Source organism: Dermochelys coriacea, chromosome 4 (assembly GCF_009764565.3).
Source record: "Dermochelys coriacea isolate rDerCor1 chromosome 4, rDerCor1.pri.v4, whole genome shotgun sequence".
Taxonomy (NCBI): domain Eukaryota; kingdom Metazoa; phylum Chordata; order Testudines; family Dermochelyidae; genus Dermochelys; species Dermochelys coriacea.
In genome coordinates this window covers 118,482,811-118,503,511 of record NC_050071.1, presented here as the reverse complement: position 1 = coordinate 118,503,511, position 20,701 = coordinate 118,482,811, and the positions used below count along the sequence as shown (strand labels likewise).

General features: G+C 41.9%; 2 protein-coding genes across 9 annotated transcripts in view; one reads left to right on the top strand and one right to left on the bottom strand.

Annotated features, from left to right (window-relative positions):
* Window positions 1-4,822, bottom strand: part of LOC119855010 (neuronal vesicle trafficking-associated protein 1) — a 112,016-nt gene extending 107,194 nt beyond the window's left edge. For all 3 annotated transcript variants that reach the window (XM_043512423.1, XM_038400357.2, XM_038400358.2), the window contains exons 1-2: window positions 4,701-4,822; window positions 1,913-2,085 (exon numbers count right to left, since the gene is read on the bottom strand). In XM_043512423.1, coding sequence (XP_043368358.1) covers window positions 1,913-2,064 — 152 coding nt within the window. In that variant the 5' untranslated portion in view covers window positions 2,065-2,085; window positions 4,701-4,822. The remainder of the gene's footprint in view (window positions 1-1,912; window positions 2,086-4,700) is intronic.
* A 93-nt stretch (window positions 4,823-4,915) lies between these two features.
* Window positions 4,916-20,476, top strand: LYAR (Ly1 antibody reactive). Of its 6 annotated transcripts, none has more exons than XM_038400360.2 (9): window positions 4,916-5,062; window positions 6,968-7,158; window positions 9,363-9,477; window positions 11,910-12,017; window positions 14,855-14,938; window positions 16,583-17,000; window positions 17,313-17,402; window positions 19,495-19,580; window positions 20,027-20,476. In XM_038400360.2, exons 2-9 carry the CDS (start codon window positions 7,037-7,039, stop codon window positions 20,159-20,161), a joined length of 1,158 nt encoding a protein of 385 aa, XP_038256288.1. In that variant the 5' UTR covers window positions 4,916-5,062; window positions 6,968-7,036; the 3' UTR covers window positions 20,162-20,476. The 6 variants fall into 6 exon arrangements, with proteins under 6 accessions (XP_038256288.1, XP_043368362.1, XP_043368361.1 ...); XM_043512426.1 differs by lacking the exon at window positions 4,916-5,062 and adding an exon at window positions 5,330-5,462 and having other exon boundaries at window positions 6,966-7,158; XM_038400361.2 differs by lacking the exon at window positions 4,916-5,062 and adding an exon at window positions 5,370-5,506.
* Window positions 20,477-20,701: the final 225 nt, after the last annotated feature.

Sequence of the window (20,701 nt, the reverse complement as noted above, 5' to 3'; positions counted from 1 at the left end):
GGTCTATAAAATCATGACCGGTGTAGAGAAAGTAAATAAGGAAACATTATTTACTCCTTCTCATAACACAAGAAGTAGGGGTCACCAAATGAAATTAATAAGCAGCAGGTTTAAAACAAACAAAAGGAAATATTTCTCCACACAACTCACAATCAACTTGTGGAAATCTTTGCCAGAGGATGCTGTGAAGGCCAAGACTATAACAGGGTTCAAAAAAGAAATAGATAAACTCATGGAGGATATGTCCATCAATAGCTATTAGCCAGGATGGGCAGGGACATGTCCCTAGCCTCTGTTTGCCAGAAGCTGGGAATGAGCAACAGGGAATGGACCACTTGATGATTAAATGTTCATTCCCTCGGAGGCACCTGGCATTGGCCACTGTTGGAAGACAGGATACTGGGCTAGATGGACCTTTGGTCTAACCCAGTATGGCCGTTCTTATGAAGGAGAATGCATTACTATTACAGTAACTCCTCACTAAACGTTGTAGTTATGTTCCTGAAAAATGAGACTTTATGCGAAACAATGTTAAGCGAATCCAATTTTCCCATAAGAATTAATGTAAATGGCGGGGTTAGGTTCCAGGGACATTTTTTCCCCAGACAAAAGATATTATATACATATACAGTATAAGTTTTAAACAATTTTAAACAAACAGTTTAATATTGTACATAACAATGGATGATTGTAAAGCTTGGTTGAGGTGGTACACTAAGTGGTTGGAATATTTCCCAGGGAATGCCTTTCTGCTAAACGATGAACTAGCACTCGACTGAGCCCTCAAGAGTCAATACGTTGTTGTTAATGTAGCCTCACACTCTACAAAACAGCATGGACTGAGGCAGGAGGGAGGAAACACAATAGATACAGGGCAGTAGCTGCAAACACTTCCCTGCAAAAACTGAACATGATGATGAACCCACGCTATCCAGGTGGAGCGCACCACTCCCTCCTCCTGACAGCACATGCATGGCTGCACAGGTGCTGACTTTCCAAAGTGCTCGGGAACGCGTGCATGAATGAGAGAGAGAGAGACATGCATTGCCCCTTTAAGTATGCTGAGTATGTTGCCCTTTTAAGCAGATCAGCCAGTTCAGACCAGAAGCAACAGCTTCCGGCAAGCTACCCCCCCAGCCCCCAGTTTTGTCCCCAAGTCCTGGTACTGTCCCCTCCTCCACTTTGTGGAGAGGGGGTACGGAGCGGGGGAGGGGGCAGAACAGGGGAACATCCTGACATCAGCACCCCTCTCCCACCCTCCCTCAACAAGCTCCCAGGAGCAGCACGGAAGTGCGGGGAGGGCCACCCGAACTGCTGCTGGGCAGCTGCTGAGTCACATACCTTACAGGGAATTTAGGGGATCTGATGGTGGGGGGGCTGCCAGCCCCCCCCCGGTTCTAATCCCCACGAGGAGGGGTTGCTCTTCTAGAGAATCCTGCAAGCAGTGGACAAAGCAGGCAGCTGCCAAACAAGGTTACAAGGGAGCATTGCACAACTTTAAACAAGCATGTTCCCTAATTGATCAGCAACGAAACAACAGGATAACGTTAAGTGAGGAGTTACTGTACTATTTATTTGTAGTGCAGTATTGGCAACAGCCTCTAACCAAAGACTGGGGCCCCACTATGCTAGGCACTGTAAGTATGTAATGAAGAGAGGATCTCAAAGAGCTTACTGGCTAAATATGTACAATTATAAAATAAATTAGGCAGACCATATTTTCTAATTAGACCAAATGTGACATACAGATTATCTCTGGACAAGTGATCCAAGGTCCCCATAATTTTTAATTCCAGCCTCTGATTAGGCATTACTACTTTGTAACTAGCATAAAAGTTCTCTCCTCAGAGATTAAGACATCAGTTATATAGTATCCTGTTTATTCAATAAAAATATATTCCCAACTACATACCTGAAATACTGACTGAAAGCAGCTAATACATTTTTATGTGCTTTGAAGCAGACGCCTTTTACTACCAACATGCAGTCACAGAGAAGGCCTTGAATGCGCTGTTCATGTAGCTGCTGGAGAAGATGACAACTATGACTAGCAACAGTGTCCATGCTAGAATACCAGTTGATTACCTACAATACAATAAGATAAAAATACTCTTGGGATTAAGTTTTAAATTAAATATTGTATTTGCAGAACAAATTTAAAATGACATTAAAATTAATGTATTACTACTATTTTCCCTACCTCACAAGGGAAACAGAGCTAATGCAGATGTCTAATAATATTTGGGCCATTTAAAGACAAATGAAAAAACTGTAGGTGATTAATGGCTGTAGCAGTACAGACACAGAAAGTTTTATTAAAGTCAATATTTCCTATTACAATGAGATTTTGCACATATATCTAGTAATGGAAATGCTGCAAATAAACCAAACTTTGTAACCATATATTTTCTTTATTCACTTAAATATGTATTAGACTTTAGCAAGCAGAACACAGAACATCCACAAACTTAAAAGCAAGTAGACATTTTGTATTGGAAAAACTCAGTTTCTTAATTCTCTAAACACAGAATAGAAAAACCTGAAAAGACCAAACATATTTATATTTATATCATTTCACTTATAGTTCTCAGATAGATAAATTATAACAGTATTAGACAAATTCAGGACTCTCATTTGTCCTGGAAAAAAAGTTTACATCATATTTAAAGTCTCTTCAAGCTGTTCACAAGAGTGACCTGAAACAGAGAATATCTAACATTTATTCCCAAATGAACAACTGTATATAATCTATGCTTTAACTTAATTTTTGCCCATGGGAAAGGAGAGGGAATCTCCCCCTTCCGCATGTTTTAAAAGTAGGAGAGGAGAAAAAATCCAATCTTTTAGGGGCTTCTCTTCACTACTGAATCTAGCAGTGAAAATTAATTGGGTCACCCACCAAAATAAATTTGCATATACGCCACATCCTACAATTAAATTAGTTATCCATCAAATTCTCAGGACTACTAGGGGGCACCAACCTGGGACTTTTTTGACATGTCTCCTTTTAATGCATCCTAATTATATGCAGCTTCTCATCTGCTATTACAGGGATGGCCAAACTTACTGAACCTCCAAAACCACATATGATAATCTTCAGGAGTTTGACAGATGGGCACGCCTGCAAGGGCTCAGGGCTACAGCCCTGCAGCAGAGTGGTGGGGTTAGGGTCTTCTGCCCTGTGGGGATGGGGGGTGTTGGAGCTTCAGCCCCGGCAGGCGCCTCCCATGGGCCTGAAGCCCCTAGACTCCCCTACCTGTTGGGCAAAAGCCCCAGCCCCACCAAAGGACAGAAGCCCCAAGCTCCCCCTCTTCCCCAGTCTGGTAGGCAGAGAAGAGGGACAGCATGAGGAGCTACATGAGCAGGACATTAAGCGTAAAAGAGTCGCGGTTTGGCCACCCCTATGCTATTAAGAGGTATTACTTCATTGCATTAACCTTTTGTTAAAATTCCTATAAGAGATTCACCAAGTCACTAAAACTTACAAATTGTTCACTGAAAACCCCTTAAGCCTATAATAGTTCCTAAAACCTCTCCCTGCTCCAAAGGATCTTATAGTTTATTAAAGCAATCTGTGACCTTGGTGTGTGTGTGTTTAAGGACAATGAGTGCAAGTGCCTCAGTCCCGGGGGGGGGGGGGGAACCCAAAGGTTCTACAAGCCACTGCCTCATCAGGAGTAATTTCAGCAGAACACTAGGCTTTGTTTTTCTTTTAAATGTTCATTAAAAGTCTCCATGAAGTCTGAATGTGGAAGGAAATAGCCTCAGGTATAATACAGGGGAAGGCAGACAGGGAAAGGGTTTACTTCAAAGTTAGCGGATAAGGAATGTAAGAGGGACACTATCATCATGTGAATTCCCACTTTAGCACTAGCTACAGGGTTAACATCAGTGTGTAGAAGTGAGGGAGGATCTGGTCTAATGTTAGTGGGTGTGGGGAGGAGGATATACAAGTTTTATGCTAACCCCAATATTACCCCTAGCTACAAGTATACTATGAGAGGGAAGGAAGTCACTCGTCTAATATTAGTGAGTAGGGTAGAGAGATATGCAGTAGTTGTGCTAACCCCCAGGTTAGCCCTACTTACAGGGATAATGTGAATGGGGGGGAGGGGTTGAGGAGGGCTGGTCTAATGTTGGAGGAGGGGGAACACGCAAGGGTTAGCTCCACATTAGCCCTCACTACACGTATAACGTGTAGGAAGTTGGTCTAATGTCGGTGGGCAGAGAACAATATATGCACATGCTATATACCCACAAGTCAGCCCTTGTTACAGATATAATGTAGGGGACAGGTGTAATGTTGGGGACGGCGGAGGGAACATACAGGAGTTATACTAATCCCCAGGTCAGCCCTAGTTACAGATATAACATGGGGGGCTGGCGCAATCTTGGAGGGGGTTATGCTGACCCCTATATTACCCCCAGCTACAGGTATAACACAACAAGGAGTCCTCGTGGCACCTTAGAGACTAACAAATGTATTTGGGCATCAGCTGTCGTGGGCAGGAGGGTTGCTGCTCCAGCGTTGCCGGGTATGGGCAGCAGACTCCAGGTGCTAACTGCGGAAGCTCTGACCCTGAAGAGCCGGGCGGGGCCTGGCCCCGGGACCGGAGTAAGGCTCCCAGCACACGAGGGCGGGGATCTGCTCCTTTCCCCAGAGGGCCGCTCTAAGGTCTCCTCCCACCCAACCTTCCTACCGGCTCCGGCGGCTTCTCTCCTCCATCACCGCGGCCGCCCCATGCCAGCTTGATCCTGATCGGGCCACTACCCTCCCGTCCCGGCACTTCCGGTGAAAGCACTTCCGCTTCCCCGCGGCGGAACAGGGGAGAAGGCTGGAGGTGGCACGCGAGCCGGGAGGGAAGACGGCAGCGGGGACACCGAGGCGCACGTGCAGCGGGGGAAGGGAAACATGGTGACACCACCCGGAGCGCAGGCGCAGTTGGGGCGCAGCCGTGCCTCTTGCTCAGGGGCGGCCGAGTGAGGGGAGGCGAGGTGGTGGTAGCCGCAGCACGTGCCGGCTGCGGGATTGGCCGTTGGCGGCTGTGGCGCAGCATTTAAAGTGAGTGGAGGGGGGGCGCGGCTCGGCTCGGCTCGGCTCGGCCTGCCCGGTTCGGAGCGCCTGGGCCGCGGCCTGAGGAGCGCTTCCCGGGCCTGGGAAGCAGCTGCGAGCTCCGCGTCAGGCTGGGGCCTCCCCCGCATGGAAGCTGGCTGGAGCAGGCCCAGCCCCGGCTGTGAGGGTGCGGCGGGGTCTGTGGCGCTCCGGGAGCAGCGCGCTGGCGGCACGAGCCCATCGGAGAGGGGGGAATAATGGCGGGGACCGGGAGATGTCAGCTCGCGGCGCGCTCCGCCGGGGGGGGCCCGGCGCCGCGGGGATGGGCCCGGCGTTCCCGCCATCCGCTCTTTACCTTCCTGCGCCGTACGATGGAGGCGGGACCGGTCGCGGTCGCGCTGTCGCTGCGCGGGGAGCGCAGCCTAGCCTGCGGCCGGGAGTAGATCGCCGGAGGTAACGCTCAAGAGCAAGGCCTCGGGTGGGCTTGAGACAGGTTGGCCTAGCTCCCGGGCAAGTCCGCCCTACAGCGCTATGTAGGCGCAGCGGCGCGTCTGGTGAAGACGCGATATACCGATGGGAGACGGTTCTTCCCGCCGCGCAACTACTCCACCTCCGCAAGAAGCGGGAGGTACATGGATGGGAGAGTCTCTCCTGCCAACCTAGCAGGGGTGTGGACAGTGAATCTTGCACCGCTGAGAGTGGGGGGGGGGCTCTTCACGCCGCAGAGGACTTGTCTAAAATGGCAATTTACAGCGCTGCAACTTTCTTGCTCGGAGGTGTGGAAAAAACACCCCCATGAGGGCAGCAAGTTTCAGCCTAGCTAGGGTAGACTGCGCTGGTAGCTATGTCCCCTCGTGGAGGTGGTTTTTTAAAGCGCGGTAACGTTTTAGCATTGTCAATGTAGACCAGCCTTGAATCGATCTAAATTTTATCGATAGAGGCTGTAGTGCACACCTGCCCTCAACGTGTGATAATTTTTGTGCCCTGAAAACTGCAGTAGGTCAACCTAATCCCCAGTGTAGATGCAGTTAGGTCGACAGAATTCTTCTTAACTACGTTGAAAAACCCTTTGTGTCAATGTAGGAAGCATCAACACCGCAGCACTGTAGCAGTGCTGCTGTGTCATAGACAGACATAGCCCTAAACGAAAGAAATGGGTTCTACAAAGGGATCTGAAGAAGACCAAGGATGCCTGGCATGAGATACCCCTTAGTGAGAGCCAAATATGGGAGCAGGTTTTAAAAAAGGCATGAAGGTAAGACTGGGAGGAGAACTAAAATGAGAAAAGTGAGGTGGGGAGCAAGGGATGGTCAAGGCAGAGGGATAAAGCCTTAAATTTTGAGTGAAAAGAGTTTGATCTTTATGCAAAATGTGACCGGGAATCTGTGATAACATCAGGAAGCCATGATGTAATCAAAATGCCAGGAGAAGATGGTTTTTATCAGTACAAAGTTGCATAGATTAGTCCGTGACTTTCCACTGTTCAGAATAGGGGAGGTTAAATTAATCCAGGTGTGAGACAACGCCATAGTGTCTGAACCAGGATTTTAGCAGCAGAGACAAAAAGGAAGGGCATATTTCAGAAATCTTACAAAGAGAGAGGAGCAAGATTTGGCAAGCACTTTAGTGTGAGGAGAGAAGGAAAGGCAGGAATCCGAGGTAATCTGAGTTTGTGATGTGCAGTTTTCAACTGAAAAACATCAGAATAATTGTTTGAGTTGTATATACAAAGAAATATTTTTTCAATTAAAAATGAATGTTACATAAAAGTGCAATTAACTTGTGAATCTTATTCATATTTTAGTCTGTTTGATCCATGTGCACTTAATTTGTGTGGGTTGCTTACGTTTTTCTTAAATATAATTCTCATGCTTTTTCAGAGTTATAATATGAATTGCTTTTTTTTTTTTGTAGATTTCAATTTGAAAAAGAAGCAGTTGTAAGCACCTTTTGAGAAGAAACTATTTTGATCACTTCACCAAAATGGTAGTTTTTACCTGCAGTGCATGTGGAGAGTCTGTGAAGAAAGGGCAAGTTGAAAAACATGTAAACATTTGCAGAAACTGCCAGTGCCTTTCTTGCATGGATTGTGGCAAAGATTTCTGGTATGTTAATGATCTTGCACAATCAGCAGCGACCATAGAAAAGCTTCCTAGGATATGTTGGAGTTAAATTATGTTGTGAGGTATTCAGGGTTTCATTTAAAACCAAAAAAAACCCCAAACCAACAACTCTAGTTGTAACGTTGCACAAATACCCTTTCAAGTGTGAACCAAAACATGTGCTGTCCTGAGTTGGCAGTTGGTAGACCAGTGGTTTTCAAACTGCAGGTTGCGACCCAGTACTGGGTCACAGAATTTAAAGCACTGAGTTGCAGCGGCTCTGGTCAGCACCGCCGACCAGGCAGTTAAAAGTCCCGTCGGCAGTGCTGCCCAGCAAAGGGAGGCTAGTCCATATCTGTTCTGACACCGCGCTGTGCCCCGTAAGTGGCCAGCAGCAGGTCCAGCTCCTAGGCGGGGGGCATGGAGCTCCATGCGCTGCCCCCCCCCCCCCCCCCAGCACTGGCTCTGCACTCCTATTGACCGAGGGTGGTGCCTGAGGCGAGAGCTGTGCGGAACCGCTTGCACACCTCTGCCTAGGAGCAGGACCTGCTGCCGGCCGCTTCCGGGGCGCAGCGCAGTCCACGGTGCCAGGACAGGCAGGAACCCTACTGGGCTGCTGACTGTGCCCACTGTGGTAAACCATTCCAGTGGTTCTACTGCATAGCTTCTCTGAAGTAGTAGCAGAGTGAGAAGATTAATTTCACGGTTTCTCTTCTGAGCCTTAAGTGCAGCCATGAAACTGACAAGAAATTTATGCTAAAAACATATAAACAGGGGCAATCATTGGCTCTAATTGTAGGGTAAGAGGGGCCCAAAAATGAAGGCTTGAAAGGGAGAGAATATCACTCTGCACTTCTCTGCAGGTTGAAGTGGGTTAGTTATTGTATTGCTCCCTCATCTTTGGTATTTTGTTTGCTTTCCTTTTGTTAGTAATTTAAGTGTTATAGCATGTAGGTGCACATTAAAACTTTTCAATCCCTGTTATATACTATAAACATCAAAGTTACCATTGTTACTCTTTGCAGCTATGAATTATAGTACTTTGAGCTTTTGATTATGGCAAAAATGTTGCTGATTGCTGCAGAATCAGTGTGACTGGAATACTTTTTACCAAAATTGCAGCAGCTCTCCCTGTAACTACCCAGATTCTTCAAAAAAGCCCCACTACAGTCTGCCTTCCCAAATGCAAAAGTAGAAATTTTATCTAAATTAACAGGAAATAAAACTGTAGGTACAGACCAGTAGGCTCACTAGTGGTAGGATTAGCGTTTCCAATATCAGTCCTATTTTTTCAGTTATCAATAACTCGATCAGAAAAATGTCCTTAGACAGAACTTGGTAAACAATTCCAAAGTCCAGGAACCAGGTTTTTTTAGAAGTGTTGTTTTTAATCTGTTTCTTCCATTTTAGCACTAGTAGCAGCTACAGAATTCAAGCCCCATTCCGCTTTGCTGAAGGGGAAGAATAGTCCAATGGTTAGGGCGTTAATCTAGAACGTGAACTGAAGCCAAGTCTCCCTTGCTCCTCCTCAGACTTCCTATGTAAACTTGGCCAAGTCACTTAGCCTGTCTCGGTTCCCAATCTGTAAAACAAGGATTAAATAATACATCACAACCTCATAAGAATGTTAAAGATTGCGAGGCACTCGGATACTATGGTAATGGGAGTTACGTAGGTACCTTAGATTTGAGCAGTGACTGGTGCTCTATAAATGGTTTTTAAACTCTGCCGAAGAGCAGAAAAATATTAATACTCTTCTTTAGAAATAGCTTTTCCACAATATGAGCATATGTAAATGTTAAATATAACAATTGTATATGTAATTAGAGATGTATACTACTTTATACGTTTATATTTATTAAAGACCTAATTCTGCATTCTTTGCAAATCTTAACATCCATTGAAGTCAAGTGATATTTATCAAGCTCTAGACTGGCAGGAATTCAAGCAGTCCTCAAATATGCATGTACTTTACTTCACTCATGTGAATAGTTCCACTGACTTCAATGGGGCCACTAGCACAAGCAGAAGTGTACACATTTGTAAGCATTCATAGGATTGGAAGCTAAATTTGTATTGTACAATTACAACTCAAGTTTCCCTGCTTATGAAGGCTGCCTTGTTTGAGAGACTGTGACCTGTTAAGTTTTGTTAATTGAAATGGAACACTGTTTACCGATTTTAAGTGTGGCTTATTAATATTTCAGGGGTGATGATTATAAGACCCATGTGAAATGTATAAGTGAAGATCAGAAATATGGTGGCAAGGGTTATGAAGCCAAAATTAACAAAGGAGATGTTAAACAACAGGAGTGGATCCAGGTAATACTTTTAAAAAATATATATATATTTTTTTTTTAATGTTTTCTTTCTGATAACTCAGCTTCATTGCAGAACACTTTGTATACTAAAAACATAAATATGAATTCATATTGTGGAAAATAAATATACAGATGCTTTATTTTAAATAGCAATGCATGTTCTGGAAAAATGAAGAGAAGAGCAGACAAGCCTGACACTAACATTAATGCATCTCACCAGCTGAGGCATCAGAACTTCAGGTGCTGTCCTGGCTCCTGTGCTGGATATTGTAAATGTTAACATGCTCTTCCCCTGCAAGGAGTATGTCCATCTCTTGTGACCCTGCTTGCTTTTTAGGGGGCTGAATTTGATTATTTCTCTAGTGGGGTGGTTGCTGTAAATTGAGGAAAAGGAGGAAAAAAAGTGACAACCAAAAATTGGTGAGAAGATTCTTGAGGTTTCTAAGATGGTTTTAGAGATCTCTTTATCTTAGCCTTGAGAATGAATGTATGAAGTAGAGAATTGTAAGTATCTATTTATGTGATAATCCCATTGTCTGTCTCTCCTATTCATTTATTTATATATATAAATATGAGAGACTGTATAGTAATCAGTAATACAGGTCTTGAACTGGATTTGTAACCTTGTTTCTTCCACCTCTATAGCAGCAACATTGACAATTTTCAGAGTAGCAGCCGTGTTAGTTTGTATTCGCAAAAAGAAAAGGAGTACTTGTGGCACCTTAGAGACTAACAAATTTATTGGAGCATAAGCTTTCGTGAGCTACATCCGATGAAGTGAGCTGTAGCTCACGAAAGCTTATGCTCTAATAAATTTGTTAGTCTCTAAGGTGCCACAAGTACTCCTTTTCTTTTTATCATTTGACAATGGTCACTTGAATTGCTTCAAACATTATCAACAGTAAACTAAGGACTTGTCTATGCAAATATTTAATTCTCAGCAATGCGAAGTGTGAATCTACTCAACAGTAACCTGCTGTGCGCTAAGGGTATGTCTTCATTGCACCTGGGAGTATACTTCCCAGCAGGGGCAGATGAACTTGTGCACTAACTCTACTTGAGCTAGCGTGCTAAAAACAACAGCATGGCTGCAGCAGCTCAGGCTAGCTACCCAAGTACAATCACACTTGACCTGTTGGGTATATACTCGGGCAGCTAGCCTGGGCTGCTGCCCTTCCCAAAGTGGCCACACCGCTCTTTTTGCGCTCTGAGGAAGCACACAGCCTTCTACAATGTAGACATCACATAGGCTGAGTATCTGTGTGGACCCTGCTGACATGTACTAACAGTTCCTTAGTATGTTCTGATCTCCCCTGCTTTGCAACAGAAGTAGATCAAAGCACACTAAGAAACTGAGCAGGCACCACACAGGCACTTAGTATGGGGCAGGGTACATTCACAGCCTAGCTTGTTGCAAGCTAAGTGTTTGTGTAGACAAGCCTTAAAGCCACTATCCTGCAGAGCACTGAAACCAGTACCTAACTTTAAGTATTTATGTAATCCCATTTACTTGAATGGGATTATAGATATCATTGAATTTATTTTAGTATTTGAGTGAATAGCTAGAACAGGGCCTGAATTCTGTAGTGGATGGTAGTGTGAAGATGGGCACTAGATTGTACAACGTACTTACTGTTTAAGTTACAAAAAAGTAGCGCAGTTTTACAGTGCCTCCCTGTTTATCTGATGGTCCCAAGAGATGCACAAAACATTTGGGGAAAAACTCCGTGAGCTGTCTAGTGTCTATTGGTTATGCTTTGACAAACCTGCACGCTGGGTTTCCAAATTAAAAGACCACTACTCCCCTTCTTTTAAGAGGCTCTGAAATTCTGGAGTGCTTTATGAAGAGACAACCAGCTAGCATTCTCTTCTAGTACAACTCACAGGGTATAACCGAACGTTAGTGTAACAAAGTTCTCCGGTGTTATGCTACCTGTCCTACTTATAGATATTTTAAATTTGAGATGATAGCTGAGCTGATTTTTTTCCTCTCTCTCTCTCACACACCAGTGCATGATCTGAAAGTGAAGATGAGCTATATAGTGTGTACATCTAGTATATAAGTAGTGGAATAGCTTAATTTCATTTTTCAAACTTAGTGCATCAGTTGTGTTTCAGCTTAGCAGTAAAGTATGTAAATGATTCATATCACTTTCTGTGATTTCCCCTCTTTGCCCCCCCCCCCCCTGTGAATTTTATAACAAAAAACACAAGAACTGGTATTTCTCATGCACTTTTTGTAGTACTATAGCACTTTCAGAATTGACTGTATAATTTGTCTAAATATAAAGATGGCAAATAGTAGACTATGCTAAATGTTTTTTGCAGATATTAGTTATTCAGGGTACTTTGTATTTCTGATCTCACCTTGCATCTGACTTTGCTAGTTAACTCAGTGCTCCTTTGACAAGTTACTCGGTTTCTTTCTTGCAGAAGATTCATGAAGTAATGAAAAAGCCAAACATTAGCCCCAAAGTGAGAAACATCTTAGAGCAAATGCACACCTATGATAATATTCCAAGAAAAAAGGTCAAATTTCAGGTATGATTTTAATGGGACAAATAGTGGATTTGAAATTAGGACTAATGGATTATATGCTCGTATGTGCCACTAATTTATGTTACCTGAGACAAGTTGCTTAACCTGTCTGTACATCTGTATAATTGGCAGGTGGGGAAGAATAACTGCCTGAGACTTAATATTTTTAGAGCATTGATCTTTGGATGAAAGGCCTTCTGTTTTATGTAATTTTTATCTAAATTATTATTAGGCAGACATGTTGGAGAATTTGTTGGTTTTGGAGCCCTGCAAGTGCAAATTCCACCTCTGCAAGTCTATCCCCTCAAACCAAACACTTTAATATTTCTCCATTTGCTGTTTCTGCCAACTTCCACATCCGCAAACACGCCTCAAAAAATTGTAGTGATCTTTCTGCTAGACATTGCTCCTGCCAGAAACTTTCATTGCCATTCAGGGCTCTAACTTGTATTCCTCCAGATGACACCTTATGGAGCTGCCACTAGACAACTGCCAGGTTCCGCACATTTTATATACCGTCCACAAAGAATGTCTGGGATAAGTGAGCATGTTTCTCCTACTCCATGCCTCAGTTTGTGTGGCTGATAATGGACAATATATATATATATGTTCAGAAAACAGAAGCTGTGGTGAAACTTCTTGAACTACCGCAGAAGAGGTGAACATTTGAGTAGCTTTCTGAGGAATTGGTGACTTCAGTTGAATTGAACAGTATTGCCTGGGAACATTGCAATGTAATATATCAAAGCTATAGCAATCAAAAACTTAAACAATGCAATGTCACTTCATTTGTTCCAGGAAAGGACTGCTGAAATAGTACATTGCAATGAGGCCACTTTTTGGCCACACCATTAAAGCCATCTCTATCTCTTTTTAAACCAAAAAACCCTGCTTCTGCTGACTTTTCTCAGAATAGCAAAAGAAATTTGCTGCTGAACTTTCCTCTGCAGCAGGAACTCCTGAAACAGCTCCAACAATTTTCTAAACAGATACATGTGAAGCTTATTTGCATTTTAATAATCTGTGACAAACTAAGGAAATGACCTTGGAGTGTGCTCACTTATCCCATATTTCAAATGGCTTCAGTGAGTCTGAATGTTATCTCTCTCTTAATAAACAATTACATGTTTAAGGGGATGTTAGCACAATTGGCAGTTTCTACTCAGAAGAAGACTGGAACTAATTCATGACTTGGACAAGTATTTTGGGCAGCTATTGATGTGCTCAGTAAGAGGCATGGATGGCATGTGGCATATTATAATAGATGCAAATAATGTGCAAAATAAATTAAAGCAGTAGCACAAAGGTGAGAATGAACCTTTAGCCTGCTGACCACTGTAACAGCTGACTCCTAGAATTCATCAGTTTGTGGTCGTATGGTGTTGGAATTAAATGATTTGAAATTATTAATACAGTAACTCCTCACTTAACATTGTGGTTATGTTCCTGAAAAATGCAACTTTAAGTGAAACGATGTTAAACTTATCCAATTTTTCCCATAAAATTTAATGTAAATGCGGGAGGGGGGGTTAGGTTCCGCTGACATTTTGGGGTGGGGGGGCAGACACAAGGCATTATACTGTACAGTGGTTGGGAAGTGCTCCTGTCTTACCCCACACTGGCACAGCCCTCTGCAGGCAAGGACACTAGGAAGCACCTTTGCAGCAGCAGTGGCAGCTTACCCAGAGAAGAACAGGCTCCGACTTTGCTGGGGGATGCTCCAGGCCCACCTCTTCCCATCCCCGCTCCACTCCAGGCCCAAGTCTTCCCTCCCCACCTCTGCTCCGAAGCACACCGCATCCCCTCTCCTTCCTACCCCTCCCTCCCAGAAAGTCCTAAGTGGGGGAAGCGCTGGGAGAGAGGCGGAGAAGAGGAACTTGTGCAATGCTCCCTTGTAAAGTTGCTGCTCTTCCACAAAATGTTACAAGCAGTGGACAGAGCAGGCAGCCAAACGACATTAAAAGGGAGCATTGCACAACTTAAAACGAACATGTTCCCTAATTGAGCAGTGATGTAACTTTGAAACAACGTTAAGGGGAAGGACATTAAGTGAGGAGTTACAGTATGGGAAATCACCAGACACCAATTTAACCATAAATTCTTTTATTAAATCCAAAGGCAAAATAGTACTTTATGCAGTTGCTCCAAACGTGCCTAAATAACAGACCATTTGCTACATCCAAATAGTAACAAAACATTTATAACTATTTGATCAAGATACTTCCAAATGGGCTAAACCCCAGGGTGCTCAAACCCATATTGGTTGGCTCCAGCATGGTCAGGCAGGTATTAGCAATGAACCCTTGAAGTTGACTTTTTTTATACCCTTTACAAATGTCATTGCCATTTACTGACTTCAGCTAAAAACCAATTGGAGACAATTCACCCATATTTCTAGTCTTAATCCAGATAAGGTTTACAACTTCCTTTCTTCCACTCTTTGCTGTCCAACAGGTTTTTTTCTCATTGCACCTGGGTTCACACTGGTGTGTGGTTTGGGGAAGGACCATGTTGGATCATTTTAAGATAGATAATTAAAATATATATATATATATATATAATATCTGCAGTCACCCGTATCAATCAGGGGCCTTCTTTTCACTTATCCCATTAGTTATTCTTTGAACCATACATTCCCCCTACTTTATTCTTTTTGACCTTATACCTCATTATTTTGAAAGCCTTCCTTCTAACTTGCTAGTCATGGCCTTTCTTTACAACACCCACACGTTTCCTTAACCAAACTTAAGTTAATTTTAATTCTTTAATTTTACACTTATCCTACATATGGTTAAAAAGTTAAAATTGAATGCCTGTCACTTACTACTTTTTCTGTACAGAATTGGATGGTGAACAGCTTGAATGTTGACAATAGTGCTCTGCAGGACCAGGTGTGGGAGATCTTTTCTGAAGCAACGAGCAACGTAAGTCTAATTACGCCACAAAATCTTTCAGTACAAATACAATAGGGCAACAGGGTGGAGAACTTCCAAGACTCCTATTGGAGTCACTAAGTACTGTATATTAGGGAAGAGTCTTTGCTGGTGTCCAAAGACAAATGGAGAGTACATGAGACCAAATTCTTGCTAATCTACGGCATAATGTATTGCATATGATGCAGCATAGCTGGGGTATTCACAACAACCTATGAAGGTAAGCTATAGGCAGTGACAGCTTCATGGTGGTTGGAAGGTTACATGTAAACTTCTTATCCCAGATTGCTTTTTCTAGTAAGGAACAGAAAATTCACTTTCTGAATATTGCTATCCCAATCTGACATCTGTGTCCAATAATATTTTTGTACATTTTTTTCCATTGTAACTGAAAAGTATGTATATTGTCTTATTATCCACCCATTGGAGTGTTTTATTAACTCATTTTATAAGTGCAACTTTAAAATTGGATTTTTCTATTGAAAAATAGTTTTATAAAATATAAATGTTATCTAATGCATTTTAAGATTAATAATTCTGTTCCCAGGCACACAGCTTCATTAAGATGAATTTAAGGTTAAGTATATCAATAATTTAAGGGTAAAACATCAAAGGTGTGTCTCAATTATCCCCCTGTCAAGTGTTCTAAACCTAGGAAATTCAGAGTTAAGGTTACACTTAAGATATCCAAACGTATTAAGAAATGCACTGTTAAGACAACCAAGCAGCTCTAACTCTGCCCTGTAGTGATGTCATGCAATAATTGTCAGGTATGATTAAGGCATTTTTAATGTTTGTGGTCCCAGCTATTCCTTTTGTTTGGTTTTGGTTTTTTTCCCCCTTGTGGCCTCACTGCAGGGCAGTAGTAAGTTTGTTACTCGAAGTGTAAATGCTGTAAGTTTGGAGAATGCGTGCTTGTGTTTTCATGCAAAACACAACGGTAAATCTATGCTTTAAGTACAAAATGGAACTTGGTCTTGCTTATGGAGTTGTAACCAGCAACTTTCAACAATTTTTTTAAAAAACTTTTATCTGTGAGCTGGATGCTCCCAGTTTGTTTTAATATTCTGATTTGCTTAGCTGTTGCCAACACCTTCTGTCTCTCTCATAGAGAAGTACCTTAACCTGTTCACTATATTGTAATTTAGGAACTACCCTCTGCCTGGACTTCCCTGTTACTGCTTGCCTCAGCTTCAGATCTCTCCCATATGCCTAGAAATGTTGGTATTGCACTGAAATTTAGTTTATCATGTTGGAACTTCTAAAATAATGAATAAACTAATATATATTGCAAATGCCCACTTCATTCTTCTAAAAACAAAATTAAGTGGAATAACAAATGACAAGCATGCATGTGTTGTAAATTTTAACGTCTCACATGGACAGTTGGAGTAAGGCATGTCCTTTAGTCTTCAACTGAGATGCATTATCTCCAAGTAATGCTATTCCTCAATAATTGATCGTGGTGTGTAGGTTTTTTTTTTTATTTGTGTTTTGTTCAGAGCATAACACCTCCTCCCTTCTCTTCTTCCTTTTCTCCCCCCCCCCAATAATGCAGTAGATCTGGGTGGCATTACCAAAAGTAGTACGTGGAAGACATATTTTTATTACAATATTATTTTCTTTTAACAAAAGGGGCCAAGCAAAAAAGAACTAGAGAAACCATTGCAGAAAATAGGAAGCCAGCCTGTAAAAAGTGAAGTAAACCCATTGTCTACAGAAAAAAATGAAATGACAGCTGGTAAACTTGAGAAGAGAGAGAGTAAAAGAGAGCAAAAAGAAGAGAGACAAAAGAAAAAGACAGAGAAAAAAGAAGTGAAATTGGAAAGCCAACGAGAGAACTCGGAAAATAATAAAGGCAAAAAGCCTAAGAAAGAAAAGGAAGGTACTAAGAATGAAAATGAGGAAACTTCCAAAAGTAGTAGTGTGGAAAGGAAGAAGAAGAAAAAGCATGAGAGGAATAATACAGCTCAGGTGGAAATAAATGGAAATGGCAATCATAATGAAGAAAAACAAACAAATATAAAGAAACAAAAACGTAAACATCCAGAAGGTATATATCTAGCTCACATTCCATGCAGTTTTTAGTAAAGGCTGTTTTCTTTTTGGCATCTTGAAAACTCAGTAACCTGCTTTGGTAGAATCTTTGACACCTATCATTTTATAAATTGTTTTTAAAAAGTATACAATGCAACTTTAAAATAAAATATTGTAATGTGATGCAAGGTTTTTTTATTTCAAAATCAGGAAAAATATTACAGCAAACTCCAATGCCAAGAATAGAAACTTTTTAATTGCATTATTTTTTAGTAATTTAAATTTTTTTAATATTTCCTTATTTATCTCTTAACTTCCCCTTCTCCAGAAGAACCTTACACCACAACCAAAAGAATGAAATGTATAAAAACATCTGCAAGCATGGAAACTGAAGAAGAAATTGGGGATGCAGATAAAGGTATCTTCAAACTTAAAGTGGAAATTTAGACATCTATATTTTAGTAAGATAATTATTTGCTTATGAAATCACTCATTAAGTGCTGCTATTCATTTGAGGCAAAACATTGATTTGTCAAAACTCTGAGCAAAGGGCTGCCCCAGGAGAAGGCCGTGAACCAGATTGTGATTAAAGGCTTGTTTTCACTACCAGGGTGGGTTAACCTAAGTTACGCAATTCCAACTACATGAATAACATAACTGGAGTTGATGTAGCTTATGTCGATTTACCACTGTGTCTTCACTGTGTTGCACCAATGGGAGATGCTCTCTGGTCGACTTCTCCTACTCTTCTGGGGGAACACCAAAGTCCACCGTATAGCACTGCTGTCAATTTAATGGATCTTCACTAGACCTGCTAAATTGACGCTGCTGCAATTGATGCAGCGGGTGTCAATCTCCCCAGTATTGAAGACAAGCCCTCTGTCTGTTTCATACCTTGCTCCAGGAGAAGTAATCTCTGTGAAGCTGATGATACCTGGTGCAGACTATTTCCCCTGATTTGTTTGTTCGGCTGTACTGGCTGCTCTCCACAGCACCCACTTCCACCCACCTTCTAGGAATGAGCAACAGCCCCCTACAGAGGCTGCTCTCCCTCTTGTGTTCCTACATACAATGTGGATAGCCAGCGCAGAGGAGTAAGAGGGTGACAGGTCTTGCACCTTCTTAGTCCTTCACATGACATGATAGCTGGGTCACAAATTGGCCTTTATTTCTATTTTTAGCTAGACATCCAGGCTATGTATAATGAATCTTTTATTGAGCCCATGTAATTTGGTTTTCAAATTTAGAAGCAATTATGTGTTAAATTTGCCACCTGTGTGTTTTTTTTGTTTTTTTTTGGGGGGGGAGAAAGAGGGGGAACCAATGAAGGAGCTGAGATAAATTGGATAAAAGTGCTTTGAGATCTACTGGTGAAAAGCACGATATAATAATTTCTAATGGCTCAGCGTCTCCCTTTCCCAGGATGGTGTCTTGACATTTGTTCTTCCTTCCTCAGCTGGTGCTAATGCAACAGCACCCACTTTGGAGAGACAGAGCATTGCACAGAATCCGCTTAGTCTGGCGGGGTAGTCAGTCAGCATCTCTTGCTTAAGGCCTGGCTGGCTCTAGAAAATGAAGTGGATTTAACTACATTGCTCAGGGTGTTTTTAAAAAAAAAAAAAAAAATCCACAACCCTGAGACACAGTTAAGCCAACTTAACCCCCAGTGTCGACAGCACTAGATCGATGCAAAAATTCTTCTGTCAACCTAGCTGTTGTCTCTTGGGGAGGTGGATTACCTATGCTGATGGGAGAACCCCTCCCATTGGCATAGGTAATTGCTATGCTGAAGTGCTGCAGTAGCATTTAAAGTGTAGACAAGGCCTGAGTCTGTATGGTAGGCCCATTCTGGGCTGTGAAGGGTGTTAGTTTCAGACCTGCTGGGGTTTATGGGTTTCCTCCTTTATCCTTGGCAGAGTTCACTGGTCCCTGTCCCCAGCAGATCTGGAAACTACTTTTGGCTGTTAAGTTTCTGAAGGTAAGGGAGCCCAGGCGCACCCACTCCACTGGGTTCCAGCTCAGGATCCTTAAACCAGGCAGGTGGAATCAGGCCTTGGCAACTCCTCCTGCTGTGCTGAGCTTCGTACCTCCCTAGGTTCTGTAGGCTTCTACAGCCTGTGTATCCAGTCATCCCTTCTCTGTATGGCTTCACACCAGCTTTCCGGCAGGACTTTCCTTCTCCGGCTTGCTTGCCACTCTGCTTCTCAGCTCTTTTATTCACCCAGCTACTGTGAGGCTGCCAGTCAGCACTGGCTGGTGATTGCTACATTAACTTCTTGGTTGCCAGGCCAGCATGGGGTCTGTACACCCCATTACAGTAGCTAACCTGAGGAACAACTTGCTTGATCCTTGTGCCAGGGTGGTGGTGCTGCTGCGGGTGCAATAATAAGGCAAGGATAACGGAACTGGACAATGGTTCTGTGATTAGTTTTAGCTAGAACATGTGATGAAAAGATGACTTAGAAATATAGAAGATATGTAAAACCATTATGTTTTTAACAATATTATAGGTAAATTCAACTGGAAGGGAACCATCAAAGCTGTTCTGAAGCAAGCCCCAAACAATGAAATTTCAATAAAAAAACTAAGAAAAAAGGTATAGTAGTGTCTTCATTTTTAAAACCCCTTTTAGTTCATGAAATAGGTAATTTTAAAAGAAAACTATGTGAAAATATACAACTATCCTACATAAACAAAGACTAAGTATATAGTCCTATGCCATTGAATGAACTGGTTTAATTAGTAAATCATATAAAGATTCAAAAATGTGTGATTTAAGAAGTTTATTCTGTGGTGTGTGGTTTTTTTTGTTTTTTAATTGGAGACCCCCCCCCAATCCAGTAAAACACCATCTAAGGACATACTTAAGTTTTTCAATTTCAGCTTTGAGTTGTAGGTATTAATAGATTTCTTGCTGGAATTTAATTAAGCAATGTTATTGAATTGAGATGTAATGTGTGTGCATTTTAGTGTGGAATGTTTTCAGTAAAAAAGTGAAAATCATTCCTATTAACTTGAATTATTTTATTTCTCTTTGTGTAGGTTTTAGCCCAATATCATGCAGTAGTTGGTGAACATCATAAATCACAAGAGGATCTTCTAGTCATATTTAATAAGAAAGTGAACAATAATCCAAAATTCAAGGTTTTAAAGGAAAAAGTTAAACTCATGAAATAGAAAATGAGTGTTTTCATAATGCTCAAGTCTTACAATTGCAGACTGTCCAAATTCTCCTATCATGTATGCAAACACAGCTTTCACTGACTTCAGTAGACGCTGAGTATGTATCACAGCATAATTTAGCTGTAATTCTATTCCTGGATTCCCCACTCCTTTTCTTCCCTACACTGATATGTACAACTGAAAATTTGGGAATGGTTGCATATGTTTTCAGAAATTTTGTTTTTACAGAAAATATATTTTTGGTAGAACTTTTAACAGACAATGGAAAACTGCTGCCCATTCTATTAAAATCTTTTTCATGTTACTGAATTTATGCAGGTGTGAATTTGCTTATTAAGACCAAGTTGTATTGCACCTTTGCAGGAAGCAGTACAGTTCCAAACTTGATGATGGATTAATAGAACACATAATGAAAATACTGTGTTATAAGAAGCAAGATGTCTTGGTCCAAAACTAATGGTATATACTGCAGATCATACATGCTAATATTTTAGCATCCTGTTTTGTCATAAAAGGAATAATGGAGATTTGTCT

Bases quoted from the DNA above. Each gene is read 5' to 3' on its own strand.
- LYAR (XM_038400360.2), top strand. From the start codon at position 7,037: ATGGTAGTTTTTACCTGCAGTGCATGTGGAGAGTCTGTGAAGAAAGGG. The intron at 7,159-9,362 runs GTATGTTAATGA...TTAATATTTCAG, and splicing joins GATTGTGGCAAAGATTTCTG to GGGTGATGATTATAAGACCC. The intron at 14,939-16,582 runs GTAAGTCTAATT...TTTTAACAAAAG, and splicing joins TTTCTGAAGCAACGAGCAAC to GGGCCAAGCAAAAAAGAACT.